The 21,666-nt window shown below is 56.9% G+C and overlaps 1 protein-coding gene across 6 annotated transcripts; it reads right to left on the bottom strand.

Annotated features, from left to right (window-relative positions):
• Positions 1 to 1,138: 1,138 nt before the first annotated feature.
• Positions 1,139 to 21,403, bottom strand: ZNF333 (zinc finger protein 333). 6 transcript variants are annotated; one of them, XM_014861667.3, is made up of 9 exons: positions 21,176 to 21,403; positions 16,602 to 16,684; positions 13,316 to 13,432; positions 12,079 to 12,166; positions 6,224 to 6,312; positions 5,484 to 5,610; positions 4,976 to 5,071; positions 4,366 to 4,442; positions 1,139 to 3,915 (listed from the first exon to the last, which is right to left on the bottom strand). In XM_014861667.3, the coding sequence occupies exons 3-9, from the start codon at positions 13,409 to 13,411 to the stop codon at positions 2,878 to 2,880; spliced, it is 1,611 nt and encodes a 536-aa protein (XP_014717153.1). In that variant the 5' UTR covers positions 13,412 to 13,432; positions 16,602 to 16,684; positions 21,176 to 21,403; the 3' UTR covers positions 1,139 to 2,877. The 6 variants fall into 6 exon arrangements, with proteins under 6 accessions (XP_014717153.1, XP_014717152.1, XP_044608474.1 ...); XM_014861666.3 differs by having other exon boundaries at positions 20,879 to 21,231; XM_044752539.2 differs by lacking the exon at positions 16,602 to 16,684 and having other exon boundaries at positions 21,176 to 21,380.
• Positions 21,404 to 21,666: the final 263 nt, after the last annotated feature.

Genomic DNA, 21,666 nt, shown 5'->3' with positions numbered 1-21,666 from the left:
GGCACATGGAAAAGAGATGTACATGGAGGGCTGGCTGAAGTCACTGTGACAACTATCTACCACACCATTACTCACCAAGACATGCACACAAACCCAAGAAACCCCTCACTCACCACTAACATAGCGAAAATGAAACTGACGGACAGAAGCATGTATGGCTGAGGATGTGAAGCCAATGAAACTTGCGTTCCTTGATGAGGGTAACACAAATTGTTTCAACCACTCTGGAAGTGTTTGCCAATATCTCCTGAAGCTACAGACATGCCTGCCCGCGACCCAGCAGCTCCACTCAAGGAGAAACGAGAACACATGTCCACAGTCGGACCTGCACAAGAACATGCACAGCAGCTTTGCTCATAACAGCAAAACCTGGAAAGAACCCAAGTGTCCACCAACAGGACGGAATTCTTTAACTGTGGTGTATGCAGACGACGGAGGATTAGACAGCAATCTTTAAAAAGAATAAACTACGGATAATGCAACAAAGAGAAATTTCATGAACACTACATTAAGTGAAAAAAAGACACCAGAGGGCATCCTGTGCTTCCCTGTCCATGGACAGGACAAACACATCTACAGTGACAGAAGTTATGATCCTGGCTGCCTCCAGGGATGTGGCTGACTGACTGGGGAAGGGCCCAAAAGACCCTTCTGGGGAGATCATTTACTTTATGTCTTGATCTGGGTGGTAAAGATATATATAAAATTCTCCAAGCTGTGCTCTAAGATTTATGAACTTTTACAAGTTCCATCTCAGTTGGAAGAATTTTAACACAAAACAGAAGCTTGTGAGCACAGGTGGAAATGGAGAGCAGCCCCTGGGGGAAGCCCTGTGGAGAGAGCACGGACCGTGGAGCCAGATTCCTCCACTCACCACCGGCACGACCTTGGTCAACGCACCTCGACCTTCTGGGCCCCAGTTTCCTCATCATGAACTGGGGATGACAACAGGGCCCACCCACAGGTGTCACCTAGAGGACTAAGTCCCTCATGAGACGCAGAGCTTTGACAGAACCTAGTACCTATGCATAGTGAGCTCTAAATCATTACTTGATATGAGGATGATGAACAGTTGAATATTCATCACTAGGGAGAAAGATGGCCACCACAAAGATAAAAGGAACAATTTGCTGTAAACTTATAAAAGTCAAAAATCTTTTCATTTAATTCCATTACTTTATAATATATAAATTTAAAAATTGACAGAATTACAAGATTTATTCAACAATGCACAATCATGGTGGGAGTGTCCTGTCAGTAAATAACAGATCAGAGATGCTGTGGACTGAATGTGTCCCAAAATTTCCTATGCTGAGGCCCAACCTGAGTGCTGGCGAGACTTGGGAGGTGATGGGGTCATGAGGGTGCAGCCCTCGTGAATGGGATTAGCGGCCTTATAAGAGTCCCCAGAGAGCGCCCTCACCCCTTCCATGTGAAGACACAGCGATGAGACAGCCGTCTGTGAACCAGGAAGCGGCTCTCACCAGACACGGGATCTGCAGGTGCCTTGATCTTGGACTTCCAGCCTCCAGGGCTGGGAGAAATAAATTTCCGTTGCTTACAAGCCACCCCATCTATGGTATTTGTGATAGCAGCCAAAGACAAAGACCAATATTTATAAACCTGTAGATTTCTAAACACAAATCATACACTCGATCTGGTGGATGGAGAACACAATACGTGGATTTCACCCACCCATGAAGGCTTTATAAAAACCGACCATAACCTGCGTTAGAGACTGCACCCAGCCCTAACAACCATCCCCACCCTCTCTCCCCCACCCAAAAAGGACAATGTCATTACCAGTGGAAGTCTTCTTGCTCACGTAACAGGCTGTCCAGAAACAAAGAGTTTAGGCTGGTGCAGCCGCAGGCCCCAGCGGGGCACCAGGATGGTTGTGACGCGTGACTACAGCCTGGCTCCCGTGGTCTGGACACCGTGTCTGCTCACACAAAGACGTGGAGGGATGTGGCTAACTGCTCCTTGGCCACGCCTTTCCCAGGAGCACATCCAGTGACCCTGTACCCACACAGGGCACGTGGCCCCCTGACTGTAAGAAGGGCTGGGAGACCGCTTAATCGAGCACGTTGCCATCTGAACAAACACCCGCGCGTCTGTAAGGCAGAGGGCACGGTCTTGGTAGGCAGCTGGCAGCCCAGCCACACTTGCCCTACAAGCAAACCTCCAGACACCTAAGATTCATTAACATAAAGAACACGTGCTCTGCTCACAATGTAATTAAACTGGAAACCAACAATGAAAAGGCAACTAAAAAACAGCCATGCACATGCAGGAACTTTCCAGAATGACAGAAATGCTCTGTATCTTGAATGGGGTCTTGGTTACAGTGCGTATATACCTGTCAAACTCATCCGAGTGTACACATGGGATCTATGCATCTTACTAGAAGCAATTACACCTCATAAAAATACACCCATGTGCTATTATTTTAAAATCTAATTACAGGGCCCGGCCCCATGATCAGGTGGTTAAAGTTCCACCCACTCCGCTTCAGGGACCCAGGTTCACAGGTTCGGATGGCAGGCGCAGACCTTCTCCACTCAGCACACTGTGGAGGCTCCCACGTGAAAAGAAGAGAGGAGAACTGGCACAGATGTTAGATCAGGGCAACTCTTCCTCAGCAAAAAGAATAATAAAATAAAACAAAATTTAATTACAAATAACTCATGGGTCACAGAATAAGTGATAATAGAAACTAAGACAATATTTAGAACTAAGTCAAACCGAAAATATTAGACGTGGAAACATACGATGTAGCTAAACGAACATTGAGAGACGAATGCTTCCGTTTTCACAAACTGGAAGTTAACCGCGAGGGGCACGCGTGGATGGGGCGCTGGCGGGCAGGCCCGCTGCTCACGTCTTCTCGGCGGCGGCGGCGTGAGCCCGTCTGTGCACGGCCAGCGAGGAGCTGTGCCGGAAGGCCTTCTCACACTGCGTGCACGCATAGGGTCTGCCCGTGGTGTGCGTCCTCCCGTGCACCGTCAGGTGTGAGGACTGGCCGAAGGCACGCCCGCACTGCTGGCACGCGTAGGGCTTGTGGCCCGTGTGGGTGCGCACGTGCTTCCGGAGGGACGAGGGCTCACTGAAGGCGCGTCCGCATTGCTGGCACGCGTACGGCTTCTCCCCGGTGTGCGTCCGCATGTGGCTCCGGAGCGTGGAGAGGCGGCTCAGGACCTGTCCGCACGTGGCGCAGCCGTAGGGCTTCTCGCCCGTGTGGACCCGCCGGTGCACGCTCAGGTGCGTGCTGGTGCGGAAGGGCTTGCCGCACTGCTCACACGCGTACGGCTTCTCCCTGGTGTGCGTGCGCAGGTGCGTCTTCAGCGACGAGGGCTCGCGGAAGGCCTTGCCACAGTGGGCACACGCGAATGGCTTCTCGCCCGTGTGCGTGCGCGCATGGCTGCGCAGGGACGACGGCTGGTTGAAGGCCTTCCCGCAGGCCGGGCACGCATAGGGCTTCTCGCCCGTGTGGCTCCTGCGGTGCAGCAGCAGGTTGAAGTTCCTCGTGAAGGCCTTGCCGCACTGGGCACACGCGAAGGGCTTCTCGCCGGTGTGCGCGCGCGCGTGGCGCCGCAGGTTGGACGGGCACTTGAAGGCACGCCCGCACTCGCGGCACGCGAAGCCCCTCTCCGCGCTGTGCGTGCGCGCGTGCCGGGCGAGGTCCGAGCTGTACCGGAAGGACTTGGCACACTGGCCGCAGGCGAGGGCCTTGTCCCCGCCCCCCGCCTTCTCCGGCGCCATGAGGCCCATCTGGAGGAAGGCCTCGCCACGCCCGCGGCATCCGCACGGGTCCCCGCCGGCAGGAATCCTCTGGGACGGACAGAGCGGCTCGACGGGAAGGGGTGCCCCAAGTTCGGCGTGTTTATGAAGCTGCTCTCCAGCCACAGCCCGCGCCTACGAGTAAGGAAGACAGGGGACGAAGGCTGAAATGCGCTCGGAGGGCGGCTCCCCCAGCGAACCGGCGCGGGGACGGCCTCCCAGCTGCGGCCGCGACCGCCGGCCCCGGGCGCCCTGAGCCCTCTCCAGGGCAAGTGCTGCCCCAGGAGCCCGCGCCCCTCACTCCCAGGTGCTCCGCAGAGGCAGGGTCCCGATGGCTTAAGCCTAAACTAAGTCTGAACACTCAGCATCTGTTCACACTTGCGCAAACGGCTACTGGCAGGACCTCTGTGCAGACGCATCTGACCTACCTCCAGTTTTCCCCCAGTTCAGGACCCTCCCAGGCCCCTCCCGGGAAGCTGCTTCCTTCGGGCGGCCACCGCCCGCCCGAGCCTCTCCGGCGCTCTCACACTGCGTCCCAACCTACAGCAGCCCAAGAGGACCAAGAGCCATCCCTGTGTGCCTTACCCTCTGCGCGCCAATGGATGGAATCTCCACAGAAATATCATGGTTAGCAACTGAATCTTGCGGTTGAAGTTGAGACTCTGAAATGAATTAGGGGAAAGAAAATTAAGTGTGCAGAGAAGGAAAGTAGGGTCAAAGTGATCCAAAATGCAAGCAAGGCACGTGTGGGTTGTTTTTTACTACTGATCCTAAATACGGGAAGAAATTGTGAAGAATATATCACAGTAAAGGAAAGCTTTTTGACATTGGGCTTTGTGAGGAGTTATGTAATCACAGGAACAAGGGATGGAAACAGAGGATAACTTACTAAGAAAGGGTTCCATGAAGATCGGGACTGATGTTAGAGAAAGGATTAGCAAGAACACAGAGTGGGGAAGAACGGGATGAAATAGACGCACGGAAAAACTAAATGTGAGAGGAGGTAGAACAAGTCTCTCTACGAAACCAGAGTAAAGCATTAGAGACAAAAAAGAACGAGGGGCTCACTGAGGATGCTCAGCCAGACAGCCTTCTCCATCAAGGGCGCCACAGTGTCCCCTTACGGACAAGTTCCAGAGCCAACGCTCACCCTGCCGGGCAGAGCTGGTGCCCACCCAGTCCACCTGGTGCTCACCTGGACAGGCTCCTGGGCACAGTCCTCTCTCGGTGGTCCACGGCTCCTCTCTTTGCTCCAAATGAACAAAGGTGCTGGGTGTGCACAGCTGATCTCCTGCTCATGGGAAAAGACGCACAGTGTGGGCAGACTGCGCCTGCCATGAAACTGGGGCCACTGATCCGCATCTTAGGGCACTGGGGACTGGAATAGCAAGGGGTGAGCGTAAGTTCTGACGGACACGTGGAGCTCTCTCACTGAGGAACCAAAATATGAGCTCCTTCACCAGGTCCCTGAGGACACTGGGACTCTCTGGTCCCCAAAACCCAGGGCCCAGCCCAGGGACAACTTGAGAAGCCCAGAAGCTTTTAGCCATGGAGAAACAGAGCGGCAGAGATCCTCATCTCCTTGGGGAAGCCACTAGACTGCAAGCACCACGGGGCAGGGCTGCCTGTCCCCACCTCTCCACTGCCCACCCAGCACAGTTCTGGGAATACAGAGCCTGCACGAGAACGTGGGGCAGCCTTACCCACGGAGGCCAGGTTCCTATAGTTCTCCAGCATCACGTCTCTGTACAGGCTCCTCTGAGCAGAGTCTAGAAACAGCCACTCTTCTGGAGTGAACAGCACGGCCACATCCGCGAAGGTGACCAGTTCCTAAACGCACATGGAGTGCAGCTCAGCCAGGGGCCACTGCCACCAACACTCAAGAGGATGCTGGGGGCTGGCGGCCTGGCGAAAGGAGACCCCACGCAGAGGATTTCTAGACAGGGTCCTGAGGTCTCTGAACATCACCCCTCAGCTCAGGCCTCAGAGCTGTAACTTCTCTCTCTCCTCTTCCCTCCCTGAGTGAGAACATCCAGGACTGTGGCAGCGAAGGCCCTCGGCCTCATGACAGGCTCAGCTGTGGACAAGCAGCCAGGAAGCCCCTGCAGACTGGTTCCTGCCAGCTCGAGTCCAGCAGACCTGCCTGTTGCAGGCAGGAGAGAAACATCTGAGGGATGGCAACTTTTGCTCCAGGAGACCATGACGACTATGAGACCAGAAGAGCTCACCTCCTCACTCTGCTTCCCTTCCTGACACTCAGTGGAACACAGCACAGACAGCCTGTGGCAGGTCTGACTGAGGGGTGGGGTCGCTGCCCACCCCTGCCAGAGGCCCCATGCCTGAAGCCTGGAGACCAACCCTGTGGGGTCGAGAAGCAAAAGGCCACAGGAAGCGGACAAGGGGGCAAAGCAAGGAAGAAGAGCAATGGGGATTTCCTACCGACCTGTGGGCAGGCGGTCAGCACCCCAAGAGTCACGGCTGCTTTCTCTGCACTCGCCTCCTGGTGCCACATGGGGTCCTGGGCAGGCAGAGCTGGAGGGGAAGACAGGCGCCGTGAGGGCCAGCAACTGGCCCAGTGAGCACTCTCGCAGGACCAAGGTCACACCCTGACTGTGAGTCACCACAAGTGTACACACTCACAGGGACACACCCCGGAACTGTAGAGACACACATGCACATGCTTGCACGCACTCACATGTGCTTATGCACACTCACACACGAGTATGCACACATGCATACACTCATACAAATACGTACACACAGACACCTCGCATACAAACACAGGTGAGCACACACACAGAAATATACACACACATGCACATACATGCGTGTGCACGCGCACACACACGTTTCCTCCATGCCCAGTCTCCGGAGCCCCAGCCTCAAATCGCCAGCAGCCTGGAGTCTCCACAGCGCCTGCGCCCCCGTGACAGCCCGGCAGCTTCCCCGCTGCCCGGCCCCTCCCCCTGCCCGCTCTGCTTGGCCAGCACCACCAGGACATACCACAGGCAGGGGCAGACGCCACCACACCCCGCGAGTCTGCCCAAGAGGACACATCCGCCCCTCAGTGCCCTCAGACGGGGACCTCCTCTCTCCCGCACCAGCCTCTTCACTCCAGACTCTTCCAGGTGAGCAAGTGCCGCCCGACCAGCCCTGCCACTCCACCCTCGCCTCGCTCCCCACGGGACCGTCCCTCAGTGAGTAACCCTGAACCGCAGCCAATCCCCAGCCCACCCGTTAGCGTCCTGAAGCTGCCGTGACAGACCACAAACTGAGGCCTTCAAACCACAGGCCTCGTACTCTCCCGGTCTAGAGGCCAGATGTCTGAGATCAGGTGTCAGCAGGGCCATGCTCCCTGAGACCCTGAGTAGACCCCTCCTGGCGTCTGGGGGTGGCTGTCGACCCTGGGCATTACTTGGTTTGCAGCTGCGCCCCCCCATTGTCTGCTTTGGTCGTCACATGGCCATCCTCTCCCTTGTGCCTACCTGCCTTCACCTGGCGTTTTCTGCTTCTTAGGAGGACACAAGCATACTGCATCACGGCCCACCCTCGTGACCTCATCTTAACTTGACAGCAGCTGCAAAGACCCTAGTTCCAAGTAAGGTCACGTTCAAGGGTCCTGGGGTTGGGATTTCAACATATGTTTTGAGGGGCCACGATTCAGGCCATAACGCTCCACTTTTCCCTCAGGCTGCTGTCCTACCTCTTGCTTGTCCTATTACGGACAATTGACCCTCTCTGTGTCCATTTCCTCACCTCCCACTCACTTCCCATCAGCACCACTCCAAGAACCAGCACCTCACCAGGATCACCAGTGACCTTCATCCATGGTGGGGATCCAGCCAGGACGTTCGGTCACCCAGTTCCTCCAGCCAGAAGCCCACACTCCCTGGGCTCCAGTGTCCGCACCCCTCCTTCTTCTCAGTCTCGCTAAAGTTCCTCTCCCATCACAACGCTGGTGTCCCCAGGTCACAGACCCTCCTCACCTTCCTCAGTGCTCTCTGCCTCTGTAGGCAGCCTCGCCCACTCTGGGTGTCAATTCCCAACTCCACCTGATGATGCCCAAATCCCCAGCGGAACTGTCACCCGAACCCCAGACCCAGGTACCCAACCGTCAGCTCCAGCATCTCCACCACCTGTCGGAGGAACGCAAATGGACTTACCCAAAGCAAGCTAAGGATGGTGCCACAGGCCAGCAGGCGGAGGACAGAGCCTCGAGCCACAGAGCATTATCCTCAGGCCTCAAACCTGCCCTTCTGGGCTGTGCTTGCTCAGGAGCCGTGACCCCTCTGTCCTCTGCCTTTGGGAGGAGCCATCTACCCTGTGCCTGTCCCATCACTGCATTTTGGAAGCAGAGAATTTGTCTTCTGGTCTGACAGGTCCACAAGTGGAGAGGGATTTTGCCTCAGGATGGATCGCACGCCCAGTCCCACCCGTGCCTGCTGCAGATGATTTGTATGACCTGACTTGGGACATTGTGAGTTGATAATATTTAGATGAGATTTAGGCCTTAGAGTGGATGCTGGAATGGGTAAAACCTCTGGGGATGTTGGGACCATGCAAATGTATTTTCCATGTGCAGAGGATATGAATTTTGGGGAGTCAGAGGGCAGGCTTTTATGGGTTGAACTGTCCCCTAAAAAATTCTGAAGTGCTAACCCCAGTCCCTCAGAATGTGACCTTATTTGGAAGCATGTTTCTGCAGATGTAAGCAGTTCAGAAGTTACAGTGGAGCAGCATGGGCCCTTAATCCCATGTGACAGATGCCCCTACAAGAGGAGAAGGGATACAGGGCAGAGGGCCGCTTGAGGATGCGGGCAGAGACAGGAGCGAGGCCTCTACAAGCCAAGGAGCAGCAGGATGGCAGCACCACCCGACGCCAGGACGGAGGCAAGGAAGGATTCTCCCCCACAGGCTGCACAGGGAGCCGGGCCTGCCGGCACCTTCATCTCAGACTTCTGGCTTCACAACGGTGAGGAGAAACTTGATTCATGCACCCCCTCCAAAAACTGCACTCGTCACCTTCTTCTCAAAGCCTCTTCTTCCTCCACGGTCCTGATCTCAGGAAGTGACATCCCTGCCTCAGACGAGAAATCTCACCCGGCACTCCACAGACCCCAACAATTACTCAAAATGAACTAGCCTGACACCTCTACCTGGAGCCCCCACCCCGGCCCATGCCTTCCCCCCACCCCAGCCTGCTGCAGCTAACACCACATCATACCTTTCTGCTCTGGACCCACTTGAATGTCACTCCCTCAGGGAGCTCCTTCCTGAGATCTCCTCCCCAGTACCCTTTTCCCCCTTGCTTCACAGCCCTTACATATTTGTAACCAGATGTTGATTTGCTTCCTATGTGTCTGCTTTTTGCCATCCTCAGTGGACAGGAAGCTTCAACAGCCTGGGTCCTTTTTCCTTTCACGGCCACATCCCCCACACCGTGCATGGCACATAAAGGCTCTGGATTATCTGGCAAATGAATGTGTACATGGCTCAGCAAACACGTCGTCCGGTAAGTGATCGCGTGCCTGCCTCAGCAAACATGCCGTCCGGTAAGTGAACGCGTGCCTCGCTCAGCAAACATGTCGTCCAGTAAGTGAACACGTGCATGCCTCAGCAAACACATCCTCCGGTAAGTGACCAAGTGCATGGCTCACCAAACAGGTCGTCCGGTAAGTGACCGCGTGCATGGCTCAGCAAACACCCCGTCCAGTAAGTGAACGCGTGCCTCGCTCAGCAAACACATCCTCCGGTAAGTGACCAAGTGCATGGCTCACCAAACAGGTCGTCCGGTAAGTGACCATGTGCATGGCTCAGCAAACACGTCGTCCGGTAAGTGAACGCATGCCTGCCTCAGCAAACGTGTTCTCCGGTAAGTGAACACGTGCCTGCCTCAGCAAACACGCCGTCCAGTAAGTGAACGTGTGCCTCGCTCAGCAAACACGTCGTCCGGTAAGTGACCGCGTGCCTGCCTCAGCAAACACGTCGTCCGGTAAGTGACCGCGTGCCTGCCTCAGCAAACATGCCGTCCGGTAAGTGAATGCGTGCCTCGCTCAGCAAACACGTCGTCCGGTAAGTGAACGCGTGCATGGCTCAGCAAACACCCCATCCAGTAAGTGAACGCATGCATCGCTCAGCAAACACGTCGTCTGGTAAAAGAATTGGTACATGACACAGCAAATGGATCGTCTGATAAATGAACACGTGCATGGATCAGCAAACACATTGGTAAATGAATTGGTACATGGCTCAGCAAATGCATCATCTGGTAAATGAATGCATACACAGCTCAGCAAATTGTCTGGCTCCACCTCCTGCAGATGTCTGAAATCATTCCATGCTTCCCCACTGTGCAGACCAGAGTTAACACAGCAGGCCTGACTGCCCTCCATAGCAAGGCCTGCGGGCAAGTCTAGCCCTGGGCTGGTGTCTAGGAATTTGGATTTGGGGAGGGTTCCTAGCACCTTAACTAATAAGAGGGGCTCACTCTGCTTCAACTGTACAAACAATGCAGTTTATGCTCAACACCTGCCTTCCCTCCAGGAGCCTGGAACTGAGGTCTGTGCCAGGCAGAGGGCACCTATGTGACCAGCCCCCGGCGGAAACGCTGGGCGCTGAGTCTCTAAGGAGCCTCCCTGGTAGACAACGCTTCACACATGCTGTCACAGCTTGCTGCTGGGTGATCAAGTGGGTCAACCAGCAGGGTCGGATTCTCCTGAGAGCTCTCTTCCTGGCTCATGGACGGCCACCTTCTCCCTGTGTCCTCACAGGGCAGAGAGCACTCCAGCATCTCCTCCTCTTCTTTGAAAGGCACCAGTTCTACAGAATCAGGGCTCCACCCTTATGACCTCAGTTAACCAGAACCACCTCCTTAAAGACCCGGTCTCCAATACACACAGCGGGTGAGAGCTTCAACACAGGATTGGGGGCGGTCTGGAGATATTGTCGGTTGTCAAGACTAGGGGGTATTGTAAGCTGACTGTGTCCCTCTGGGAATCCATACGCTGAAGTCCTAACCCCCAGCATCTCAGGACATAACTGTATTTGGACACAGGGTCTTTAGAGGTAGGTAAAGTAAACCAGGTCATAGGGCAGGCCCTAAGCCAACATGACTGGTGTCCTCATAAGAAAAGGAATCTGGACACAAGACACCTACAAAGAGAAGACACAGAAAGAAGACGGCCATCTACAAGCAGAGAGACGCCTGGAACAGATCACGACCCTCAGAAGAAAGCAACCCTGCCAACACCTTGATCCTGGACTTCTGGGTGAGAAAACAAACTGTTGTGGTTGAAGCCACTCAGTCTGTGACACTGTGCCATAGTGCCCAAGCAAACTAAGGCCAACGAGGCCAGGGATGCTGGTCAACATCCTACAGTGCACAGGACGCCCCACCACAGAGGAGGATCTGGCCCGATGTCAGTAATGCTACGGCTGGAAAACCCTGGCCCAAGCTTAAATTTCCCAGAACTCTTCTCCAGCCCCCTCCCAAGCTAAGTCATCAGATTACATGCTTCCGTTATATTCTGGTCTTTATTTAAAAATCTGACTGCCAGACTGTGAGCTCCGTGGGGGAGGGGGTCAGGGGTCTGTCTGCAATTGTTTCCCAGTGCCCAAGGGAGGACAATCATAGAGCACTTCAAGAGTACTTCAAGAGCACAGAGTACTCTGAGTACTGCAAGAGTACTTCAAGGCAGAACCTTGCCCAGAAGGCTTACCAAAAATACATGGAAGAGCAATACACAGCATAAATCTAGCAATTACTTCCTGTCAGTGATACAATACAGATCCCTAATGCAAGATAATGTTAAGAAACGAACTTTATTATCTTACTAGGAGGCAAGATGGAAGGAAACAAATGCCTTGTAATTAGAGCTAAGATGTTATTTGTCCTCCAGAATTAATTTTTTCCCCCACTTCTCAGGAGATGTAGCTTTTAATCTCATTTTCTAAAAGCTCAGTTAAAACATCTGCCATTTACAGTAAATTCAATTCTAGTTTTCAGCACTGACGTGATGTGTATTCAAGAATTTAACCATGCCCGAGGAGAGGTCTGCCCTTTGCCACAGCTGAGTGGGGCCTGCTCGCTCTTAAGAGAAAGACCTAAGACCAAAAGAAACCCACGACTCCCAGCCCACCATCCTGAGAACACACCTCTCCCCGGAACACATAAACCGTGAGACGACTTCCCATATTCTCTCCTCACAGCACCTGCAGGCAGAGGTGAGGCAGAAGGCGCAAGCTCCCAGAAACCCAGCCCAGGGGGCCTCTGCTGTGGAGTCCCCCAGCCTCACTCACCAGAACCACCGGCCCCCCACCAGTTGGGGAGGCCCAGCGCAGGCACAGGCATGGCCGCCCTCTGAATCTGCACAGCCGCCTTCAGCTCCTGGACAGAGTGAGAGGGACACATTAGAGCCACCCAGTCGACGGGATCCACTCACGGCTCTTCACCCTGACTGAAGCTGCGGGACTGGCCCTGCCTTGGGGAGCACACCATAAAAGGAGGGATCGCCCGTTTAGCTCACCCAGGTTTACCCAATTCTTCAATCAAAGTCCATCACTGTGATACAATTTCAACTCCAAAATGGGATGGAGAGAGGGGCCCGGGTGGGGGAAGCAGCCTTCCGCTGTGAGAGAAACGCTGGAGCAGAGGGCAGCGGCTGGGCAGCAGATTGACAGGCGTTGGGAGGATATGGGGGTGGCCCCGTGCACGTGGGGAGACTAAGTGATTCCAGAAGGAAGCCCTGCTGTGGGGAAAGGATCTCAACCCTCCTCTGCGGCGGCCACCCTCTCGGAAAAAGTGTCTGCCGGACTTCATTTCTAAGTAATGCCTCTGGCCTCCACGTCTGGGGCAGGGCCAGCGGAAGCAGGAGCCTGTCAGGAGCAGTGCCCCGGGGTCCAGGAGTACTAAGGGCAGCTCTGGGCAGGGTGGTGGCAACAGGGACAAGGGGAGCAGTCAGAGGCAGGTCACAGTTTGGAGAAAAACCTCAGAGACTTGGTGGCAGATGGGAAGTAAACAGGGCAGGTCCCTCAAGGCAGGGGATGGACAGGGGCAGGTGGGGGGCCTTCTCAGGGCAGGCCCAGAGCACGCTGGAAAGGGTCCTCTGATGCTCTCTCCGCCTCAGGATGGAAAGGCAGGGCCCTGAGCCACGTGGGCTTCACCAGCCTGGCCCCTTCACCCAGCCCTTGGATCCTAGGACTTGCTCGTTCCTGTGGGTTCCCGGTCATGGACGGGGTGGGAGTGAGGGTGGAGGGACTGGAGGAGGAAAGGTGGGACCAGGAGAGGCAGGGACCCGGACGCTAGCCCCTCCCCCAGGAGGCTCTGGGCTGACACCACCCTGAAGGTCTCTCCTTCCATGTAGGAACTCTAGGGCCTGCTCAGCAGCTCTTACCTCGGCCTCCAGCGGGTCCCCAGGTCCCAACGTTTGGCCTCATATTCCTCCCTCCCCACCTGCCTCCCCGTTTACAGAAATGCCGACCCCCAGGCTTCCTGGCTGGGGCTGGCGCCCTCCCAGCAACCCACTCCCAGGCTCACTGTGTATCCTGAAGTCCAAGGCGACTCCCAGAGAGCTGGCCGGTCCTCTGGAACCGAAGGGGTCTCCCTCTCTCCCATCCCGGGCCTGATCTGCATCCTCGGGTCCAGCCCCAGCTCCTGGGAAAAGGCGTGGAGGAAACATGAGCAGGACGGAGGTGACACTGAGGTTGTGCTGAGCCTCAGAGATCCTGGGTTTCGGGCAGAGCCGTCAGAAGTCGGCAGGCAGGTCTGGCGGTTTCAGCCCTGGTGCCGCCCCTCCTCTGCAGGCTCAGAGGACTGATCACCCGGAGAGGAGACGTGGGGACGAGCCCCGCCCCCTGGTCTGGGGCCCTGGCTGGAGATTAGGCCGCGAGCGCTCAGAGATGCTGCAAACTTTTCACTACAGAAAGCCCGGGGGCCCTTGGTTCTGAACGTGAACGCTATTCTGTGTTCTTCTGGATTCTGTACTTGTTTATTTGCCAGCTGTCAATCACAGGGCCAGACCACTGGCCACAGTTGCTTACACCTCGCTTGGAGCCAGAGCCGCACTCTGAACCCCTCCGCTATCTGGCTCTCACACCCCAGGCCCATCCCCACGCCAGGACCCAGACGGCCAGGACCAGGACCAGCCCCCGCCCCCTCACCGTCGCCAGGGCTACTCACACCCACTCCGACGGTGTCGGCCCTGTCCCGGCGTGCCCTTCCTGCAGGAACCCAAGGCCCGCCGGCCCAGACTCTGCGCTCGCTCCAGTCGACCCCGGTGGGACCTGGTGCCCCGCGTGGCCCTGTCCGAGCGGCGACCCCTCTGCTCTCAAGAATGTAAGCCATGAAAATCTTCTTTCGGACACTGGCCTCTCCGTGTCGCCGCCCAGTCAAGCCATAAATTAAAACCCGCAGGTACCATGTTGAGACAAGTATTCTCATCAGAACAATCTTTTTTTTTTTCAAGATTGGCACCTGAGCTAACAACTGTTGCCAATCTTTTTTTTTTTTTTCCTTCTTTTTCTGTCCTCAAAGCCCCCCAGTACATAGTTGTATGTTCTAGTTGTGGGTCCTTCTTGTTGTGGCCTGTGGGATGCCCCTCAGCGTGGCCTGATGAGCGGTGCCATGTTCGCGCCCAGGATCCCAACTGGTGAAACCCTGGGCTGCCGCAGCAGAGCATGGGAACCCAACCCCTCGCCCGGTGGCTGGCCCCATCAGCCGAACAATCGTGACACAGATGGCTCTCCTTGAAGACAAGGTTTCCAGGAGTTCGACGGATCTGTTCGTCTCCACCTTACTGAGCACTGCGGAGACCGCAGAGGAGGAGAGGGAGGGGCGGCGCCGGGGGCTGGGTGAGGCGGCGCTGGAGCCCAGCCGCGGCAGAGGCGGAGGCTCTCCTGGGAGCAGCTCTGCGCCCTCTGGGAGGCCCCCCGCCCCTGGCCTGGCTGGCGCTGGGAGGCCGCGGGGCCTGGGTCTGTCCTGACCACCAGCACTATCCCCACGTGACGGGGAGGCCTCGGAGCTGCCTCTCGGGGCCCGACGGTGGAGACGAGGCCAGGGACGGCCGGCACGGACCGGAGGGCTGGTGGAAGTGTCGGCGCCGTGGCCCTAGGCGCGGGCGGTGTGACCTCAGGCAGCAGGTCCTGGCGGCCACGACGGGGCCCCCCCCGAAGTCAGCCCGGATTCGACCCAGCTGCGGTTCCCGCTCTGGCACTTTGGGGCTGTGCGTCCTCAGCGATGACCGCCCGGTTTCTCTGCACACGTGGCCAGAAGCAGCCCTCCTCGGCCGGCTCGGAACACCCCGTGGCCGCCGCTTCCCTGGACCTCGGAGGCAGCAGCAGAAGCCCTCCCCTCCCCTGCACTCGGTGCTCGCCCCTGAGCCGGGAAAGGAGTCCTGTGGAATGCGCTAAAACCTCATGCTGAGAAGAAGGGCCCACAGAGACCAGAGTCCCTCGGAGGTCATCCCGTCTCCCTCGCTCACGTGGTCCAGCCGCTGCTCACACGCGGGGAAGGGGACCTGGGACGCCCTCCAGCTGCCGTCCGACCCGCCCGCAGCGAGCATTCCCTGCGGCTCCCAAGCGACGCAGAGCGCCCTGAAACGGGGTCAGCGCACCGCTCCGTCCGCCGAGGCCTGGGGACCCAGCAGCTCAGATAAGGCCCTTTCAGACCCTGGGGTCTCAAACCTCACACCCCTCCCGCAGGTCCTGGAGAACATCTGTTCCCGAAACATGAGCGTCAACTGAGGACGAAGGGGCCGCAGGCCGCGAGGAGAGTCTCGGCGGCCCCGCAGCACCCCAGGCCGCACGGGCCGGACGCGCCCCTGCTTGGGGCTCAGGAACACAAGTCCCTACAGCCCCGCCGCGCCCCGCCCACTGGGCGGGAGTCTGACGCGGAGCCAGCACCACCCAGGACGCAGGCGCAGGGGCGCAGACTGAGGGAGCCCAGGGGGAGCCGTGGCTTATGACAAACGGGCCCAGCCTCGGCGGGAAGCGCGGCTCTGCGCGTCCCCGGACTCCAAACGCGAAGCCCCGCCTTCCAGACCCCGGCCCCAGGAGGGCCGCCCCGGAAGGGAAGGGCCGGGCCGCAGTCCGCAGAGGCAGGCGCTCAGGCCACAGCTCGGCGCACACCTTCCGTGCACGGGACGCGGCGCTCCAGGCTCTTCCCGGCCCTGCACAGGGCTTTGGCTCCGGGGGGGGGGGGGGTCTCAACTTGTCTCCTAAGGGGTGAGGGGCCCCGACAACTTTCCCACGTTCTTCAGTCAGAGCGGTCCTCTCGTCCAGATGCAGGTGCTTCCTCCAGAGGCCTCTCCTGCCGCAGTTAAGCCACCGGGAGCCATCTCTCCAGGTGGAGCGCGCTCCTGGCCGGGCGAGCAAGGAGAAGCTCGCCGACGTCCGTGCCGCGCCCGGGGATGCCCGGCAGAGGACGCTGTCGGCGTTTCCAGGGCTGCGCTTTGGGACAGGCCCGCTCTCTGAGGACGCTGCGGGCTCCGCCACAAGGCTCCCTCGCCTCCGGGACTCTCGGGGGCTTCTCCACCAGGCGGCGAGGTCCTAACAAGTGTTGAAGCGGAAATGGTACTGCACACGGTCCGCATCCGACTCTCATGGATGGAAACGTTTACGTGGAGGAACCTTCTAGTAAGAAGAGTCTTGAGTGACAGGTGGGGTTGGCCCAAATTCCCGCGTCAGGGACGCTCCCGGCAGACATGAGAGTGTCCCTGAGACGCCCCAGCTCAGCCGCCTCCCTGGCCCCGGTGTGCGCCTCCAGCTCACAGATTCCTCAACTTCTCCTAAGAGAGGGGGCGGAGGACATGCCCCCGGAATCTTACCGTTTGCGAATCATGGGGTGAATTTTCCTCCAAAATAGCCTGCTCAGGAGTAGATGCTTTGGATTCAAGTTGAGATTCACAGTCTAAAATTAATTGGAAAAAAATTAACTTCTTTCAGAAAAAAAAGAGTCGTGTGAAACTAACACACAAAAAATATATAGGCATTTTTTTTTAATTTTGACCCTATGCTTGGGAAGGTGCTGAAAGGGAAGAAGGCATCAGCGAGCACAGCGAGACTCTCAAGAGTAGGGCTGCGTGTGGAACTGAGGCGGAAAGGCGGGGCTGCTTCCCAGCAAAGAATTCAGCGGGGAGGGAGACCGACGCTGCCAGAGAGTGTTGTCGGAGAAACCAGAAAGCAGCAGTGACAGGAACAGACGCAGAAATGTTCAAGTTAAAGAGGAATCTGATGATACGTGTGGGTGAGGAGGTAGAGAAATCGGAACCCTCATCCACTGCCGGTGGGAACGTAAAACAGTTTTAGAAAGCAGTTTGGCGGCTCCTCAAAAACTTAAACACACAGTTACCATGTGACCCAGCAACTCCACTCCTTGGTATAAACCCGAGAGAACTGGAAACACGTCCACACAAAATCCTGCACACGAATGTTCACAACAGCATCATTCACAATGGCCAAAAAGTGGAAACCACCCAAGTGTCCGTCAACTGATGATCAATAAAAGGTGGTCCAACCACACAGTGGGATATTATTCAGCCTTAAAGAGGACTGAAGCCCTGATTCACACATGGATGAACCTCGAAAACATCATCCTGAGTGAAAGAAGACAGATACAAAAGGCCGAGTGTGGATATGTGATTCCCTCGATGTGATATGTCCACAACAGGCAACTCCAGAGACAGAAATTGGATCAGCGGTGCCAGGGCGAGGCGTGACTGCTCACAGCCAGGTTTCCTCTGCAGGCGATGGAAATGTTCTGGACTTAGGGAGTGGTGAGGCTGCACAACTTTATGAATGTACTAAAAACCACTGAATTGCACTTTAAAAGGGTGAGGGGCTGGACCCATGGCCAAGTGGTTAAGTTTGCACACTCTGCTGGGGTTCGCCCAGTTGGATCCTGGGCACAGACATACACACGACTCAACAAGCCATGCTGTGGCGACATCCCACATAGAAGAACCAGAACAATTTACGACTAGGACATACAACTATGTACTGGGGCTTTGGGGAATTTAAAAAAGAAAAAAAAGGAAGATTGGTAACAGATGTTAGCCCAAAGCCAATCTTCCTCACCAAGGAAAAAAATAAAACAAAAGAGTGAATTTTATGGTATGTAAATATCTCAATTTTTTTAAAAAAAAGAGAAATTGGAACAGATCTTTTTCTGAGACCCAAGACAAACAGGAGAGGAGAGCTAGAATGTGAAAACAGAAGAAAAGCTCACCAAGTTATTTGAGAAAGCTCACCCCAAAAGGCCTTAATTCCCCTCAGGATAAGGGGCCTTTCAAACACTCTCAGACGGACACTTCCCAGTGCCCCTCGTCCGGGTGGTTCCGAGAGCTGGCCCCTGGGCGCTCGCCCCAGCCCCAGCCCCAGCCCCCCGCCACAGCGCCGGGAAAGGCCAGCAGGGAGGGAGGCGGAGCACAGACGCAGCCCTGCCCGCAAGCACAGCCCCTCCCTGCCCCGCCCTCGAGGTCCTGAAGCCGGACCTAGGAGGGGACCGCGCGTGCTGAGCGCAGTGCTGAGCGCAGAGCTGAGCGCAGAGAAGGCGGTCAGCACGCCGGGCGGGCGACGCGCAGCCCCGGGGCCCTGGCGCGTCTTTGCAGACACAGGACAGCCCGGCAGGGCGGCCGGCGTGCCCGTGCCCGTGCCCGTGCCCGGGGCAGGCCCTGCAGTCGCCCGGGTCCTGTGTGGCTGCTCCTGGGTGAGCCCGCCACCAAGCCACAAGGCCACCAGGCCCTCGGAGGAGGCCGACTCCCGAGACAGCACACGTCCAGCGCAGCAAGGCCCGCCCGCGTTGGGCAGGCCATCTGGTTGTCACCGGGAAGGCAGACCCCGGCAAGAACGTGCGACAGGGAGCTCCCTCCACACCAGGGCCAGGCAAACCCCGCCGCCTGCTTTCGTAAAGTTTTATTGGCACACAGCCACGTCCATTTGTTCACCTACCTCCAGGGCTGATTTTGTGCCCAAACAGTTGCTGTGACAGAGATGATATGCCCCACCAGGCAGAAAATATTTACTTTCTTTTAATATTTGGACAAATCCGAAAGGATAAGCTTTGGCTCTCTTTGTCACTTCACTGACCAGTGACAGCCTGTACTTCTCAGCTGTAGAGAGTTTTTCCTAAACTCCTTATGTAAGGCATCAAAAGTTTGGGTTTGATCTCTTAATTTTTATGAGGTCCCTAGGACCCCTCCCAAGACTCATATAACCATTCAGTAGTCTTCTATGCCTGTTAAAATCGGAGAAAATGTATGGCCTTCTAACTTCAGAATTCTCCAGAGCAGCAATGTCCAGTAAAGCTCTCTGTGATGGTGGAAGATTCTACGTCTGCACCTCCCAAAAAGGTGGCCAGCAGCACAGGTGGCTACTGAGCACCTGGGAAATGTGGCTCAGGCAACTGAGAAACTGAGTTTTTTATTTTATTGGATTTTGATTCATTTTCATTTTAATTTATATAGCCACCTGTTCTTTCGGTAGGTCTCCCATGGGACACCAGGGATGGCCCTGGAGGAGCTCTGCAGTCAGACTTGGGAAGTGGACCGAGAGCCCAGGGTCGCTGTGGGGACCCTCCTCCCAAGCCAGCTTCCCCAGAGACATGCACTGGAAGAGGTCCCCAGGCCCCTGGGGCCAGGCTGAAGAGGCCCCACAAGTCCCTGCCCCTTTCCTCCTCAGTTAGGGGACAGGCAGTGGGGACAGGGCCCAGAGCACAGACTCACTCTCACTCCCCTGCAACCATCCTGGTTTTCCCAAGCCCCTCACCCCGACCCCAGCGCCAGGGGTGACGTCTCAGCAGGTGACCTCTCTGCAGGAAGAGAGACCTGGACAAAGGAGGAGGGGGCGCAGGTGAGCCCTGAGGTCAAAAGAGGAGGGGGCGCAGGTGAGCCCTGAGGTCAGAGGAGGAGGGGGCGCAGGTGAGCCCTGAGCAGGGCGGGGAGGGTTGGCCCAGGAAATTCCGTCTTGGCGGACCAGCCGGGAGGCCGAGCGAAAACCCTTACAGGGAATTTACTTATTTATAGAAACTGGCGGTGGGTCAGACTGGCCCAAAGATTTGGCCCCCCGCCGCGGTCGGCCAAGCCCTGCTCCACATCATCGCGTGGTGGAGAGAAACCGTCAGTCACCGAATTCTCTCGATTCTGCCTCCTACGTGCGTCTCAAACATCCCACCTTTTCCAGCTGCACAATCATCAGGCCCCGACGCCATCACTGAGTCCTGACCTTATCCCACTTCCTCTGCATCCATGGACCCTGCGTCCAGCCTTGTGCATCCTCAAGTCCAGGCCGAATCCAGGAGCTGAAGTTCTACCCAAGTCACAAACTAACTCATGTCGCTCTCCTCCTTAAAACTCTCGTTCCGAGTCTCCCGCGACCTCGGGGCCCCGCCCTCCCCGCAGCGTCCCCTGTGCCTCAGCCTCCCCGTCTGTCCTCGGCTCCTGGAGCGCACCAGCCTTGCACGGCCTGCCGGACGGCGCGCCTGGGACGGCCTCTCCAGTCTCCTCCTCGCCCCTGCTCCGCGGCCTGAGCCCTCGTCTGCTACATCAACTCCTCCTCCAGGTTCAGACATCTGCCCCTTTTGGGATGTTCTTCCTGACCTCCCGCCCCAGTTCCCTGCCGCACGTTCCCAAGTCGCCCCCGTCACCGTTCATCCGAAACGTCTTCCTGGCTGGAGCAAAACGCCCATGGGGCCAGCGCTACGCTCTGATCGGCCGCACGAGTCCCCCAGTCTAGGGCCCAGTTCCCCGAGGGCCCCCGACGAAGACCTGCGAACCTCCCCCCGCGCCCCCAGAACACCTCCGCAGAGCCGACCCCGAGGGCACGGGCCTGCGCACGCGCACACGCGCTCTGACGCCGCGAAAACGACTTCAAACGTCCGTTCACGGAACCCAAATCCACACTAGACTTCAGATGTCTCTAAGACACGCTAATTCTTCCCAAAATGACAAGGTAGGACAAATCTGTTTGAAAACAAACACCTCACTCATTAAAGTGAAATCTGGCGTTTAATTTTCCTTCCGGAATTAATTTTTTCCTCATTTCTCGGCAGAAGTGAGCTTTAACCCTATTATTTAAAAAAAATAAATCCCATTTAGGGCCAACTCACTTTCAATTCTCAGTAGGGAACAGAGCTCACGTCACCTCTTTCTGAGGCCCGCCCGTCTGGAAGCTTCAGGGTGACGCACAGGCCGGGCTGAGGCGGGCGCCGGCGGGGAAGGACGAGGGGGCTGCGGCAGCGCCAGAGGCCGCTCCTCCTCAGACGCCCTCACCGCGCAGCGACGCAAGACTGCCGCCCGCGGCCCGAGCGAAAGCCACACAGTGAAGCGCTTTCGGGTGAAAGAAGGAAGGAAGGACCCCCGGCCCCCACGGGCCAGCCCGCGCCGCAGACCCGCAGGAGACGCACCTCACACCGCACCGCCCGAACGCCCGCCACGGGCCGCAGCCGCCCAGCACTTCCGCTTCCGGAAGCGGAAGTGGCCTGGGCTCAGGCTTTCGGGGCCCGAGGCGGCTCCGGCGGCGGCGGCGGCGGCGAGGTGGAGCCGTTCTGGGTCCAGCCTCCGAGGAGAAATTCTAGTTTCCTTAACCGAGGGAGACGGGCGGGTGAGACTGGGGGTGGCGTCGGACTGGACCCAGAGAATGGGGTGAGGGGCGGGGCCTGTGCCCGGTGGGCGGGGCGGGGCCCTGGCTTGAGGGGCGGGGCCTCGCTGGCGGGTTGGGGTGCTCGATGTCTAGCTAGCTGCCTTGTCTCTCTTCCCTTTCCTCGCCTCTGCCTTTCTGCCTTGGCTTAATCCAATCCCCTACCACAACATACCCATGCGGAAGATTTTTTTTTTCAGAATTTCTAATTCTAAAAATAAGGTTATATATTTTATTTCTTCTACAATTTGTCTCACA

Source organism: Equus asinus, chromosome 20 (genome assembly GCF_041296235.1).
Source record: "Equus asinus isolate D_3611 breed Donkey chromosome 20, EquAss-T2T_v2, whole genome shotgun sequence".
NCBI lineage: Eukaryota > Metazoa > Chordata > Mammalia > Perissodactyla > Equidae > Equus > Equus asinus.
Note: the sequence above shows the minus strand (reverse complement) of the source record. Positions and strands in the feature narration are given on the sequence as shown.

Coding starts and splice junctions, on each gene's coding strand:
- ZNF333 (XM_014861665.3), bottom strand. CDS start 14,218: ATGAGAATACTTGTCTCAACATGGTACCTGCGGGTTTTAATTTATGGC. Junction 4,443..4,975: donor GTGCCCAGGAGCCTGTCCAG/GTGAGCACCAGG, acceptor AATTCATTTCAG/AGTCTCAACTTCAACCGCAA. Junction 3,916..4,365: donor CATCCATTGGCGCGCAGAGG/GTAAGGCACACA, acceptor CCTTACTCGTAG/GCGCGGGCTGTGGCTGGAGA.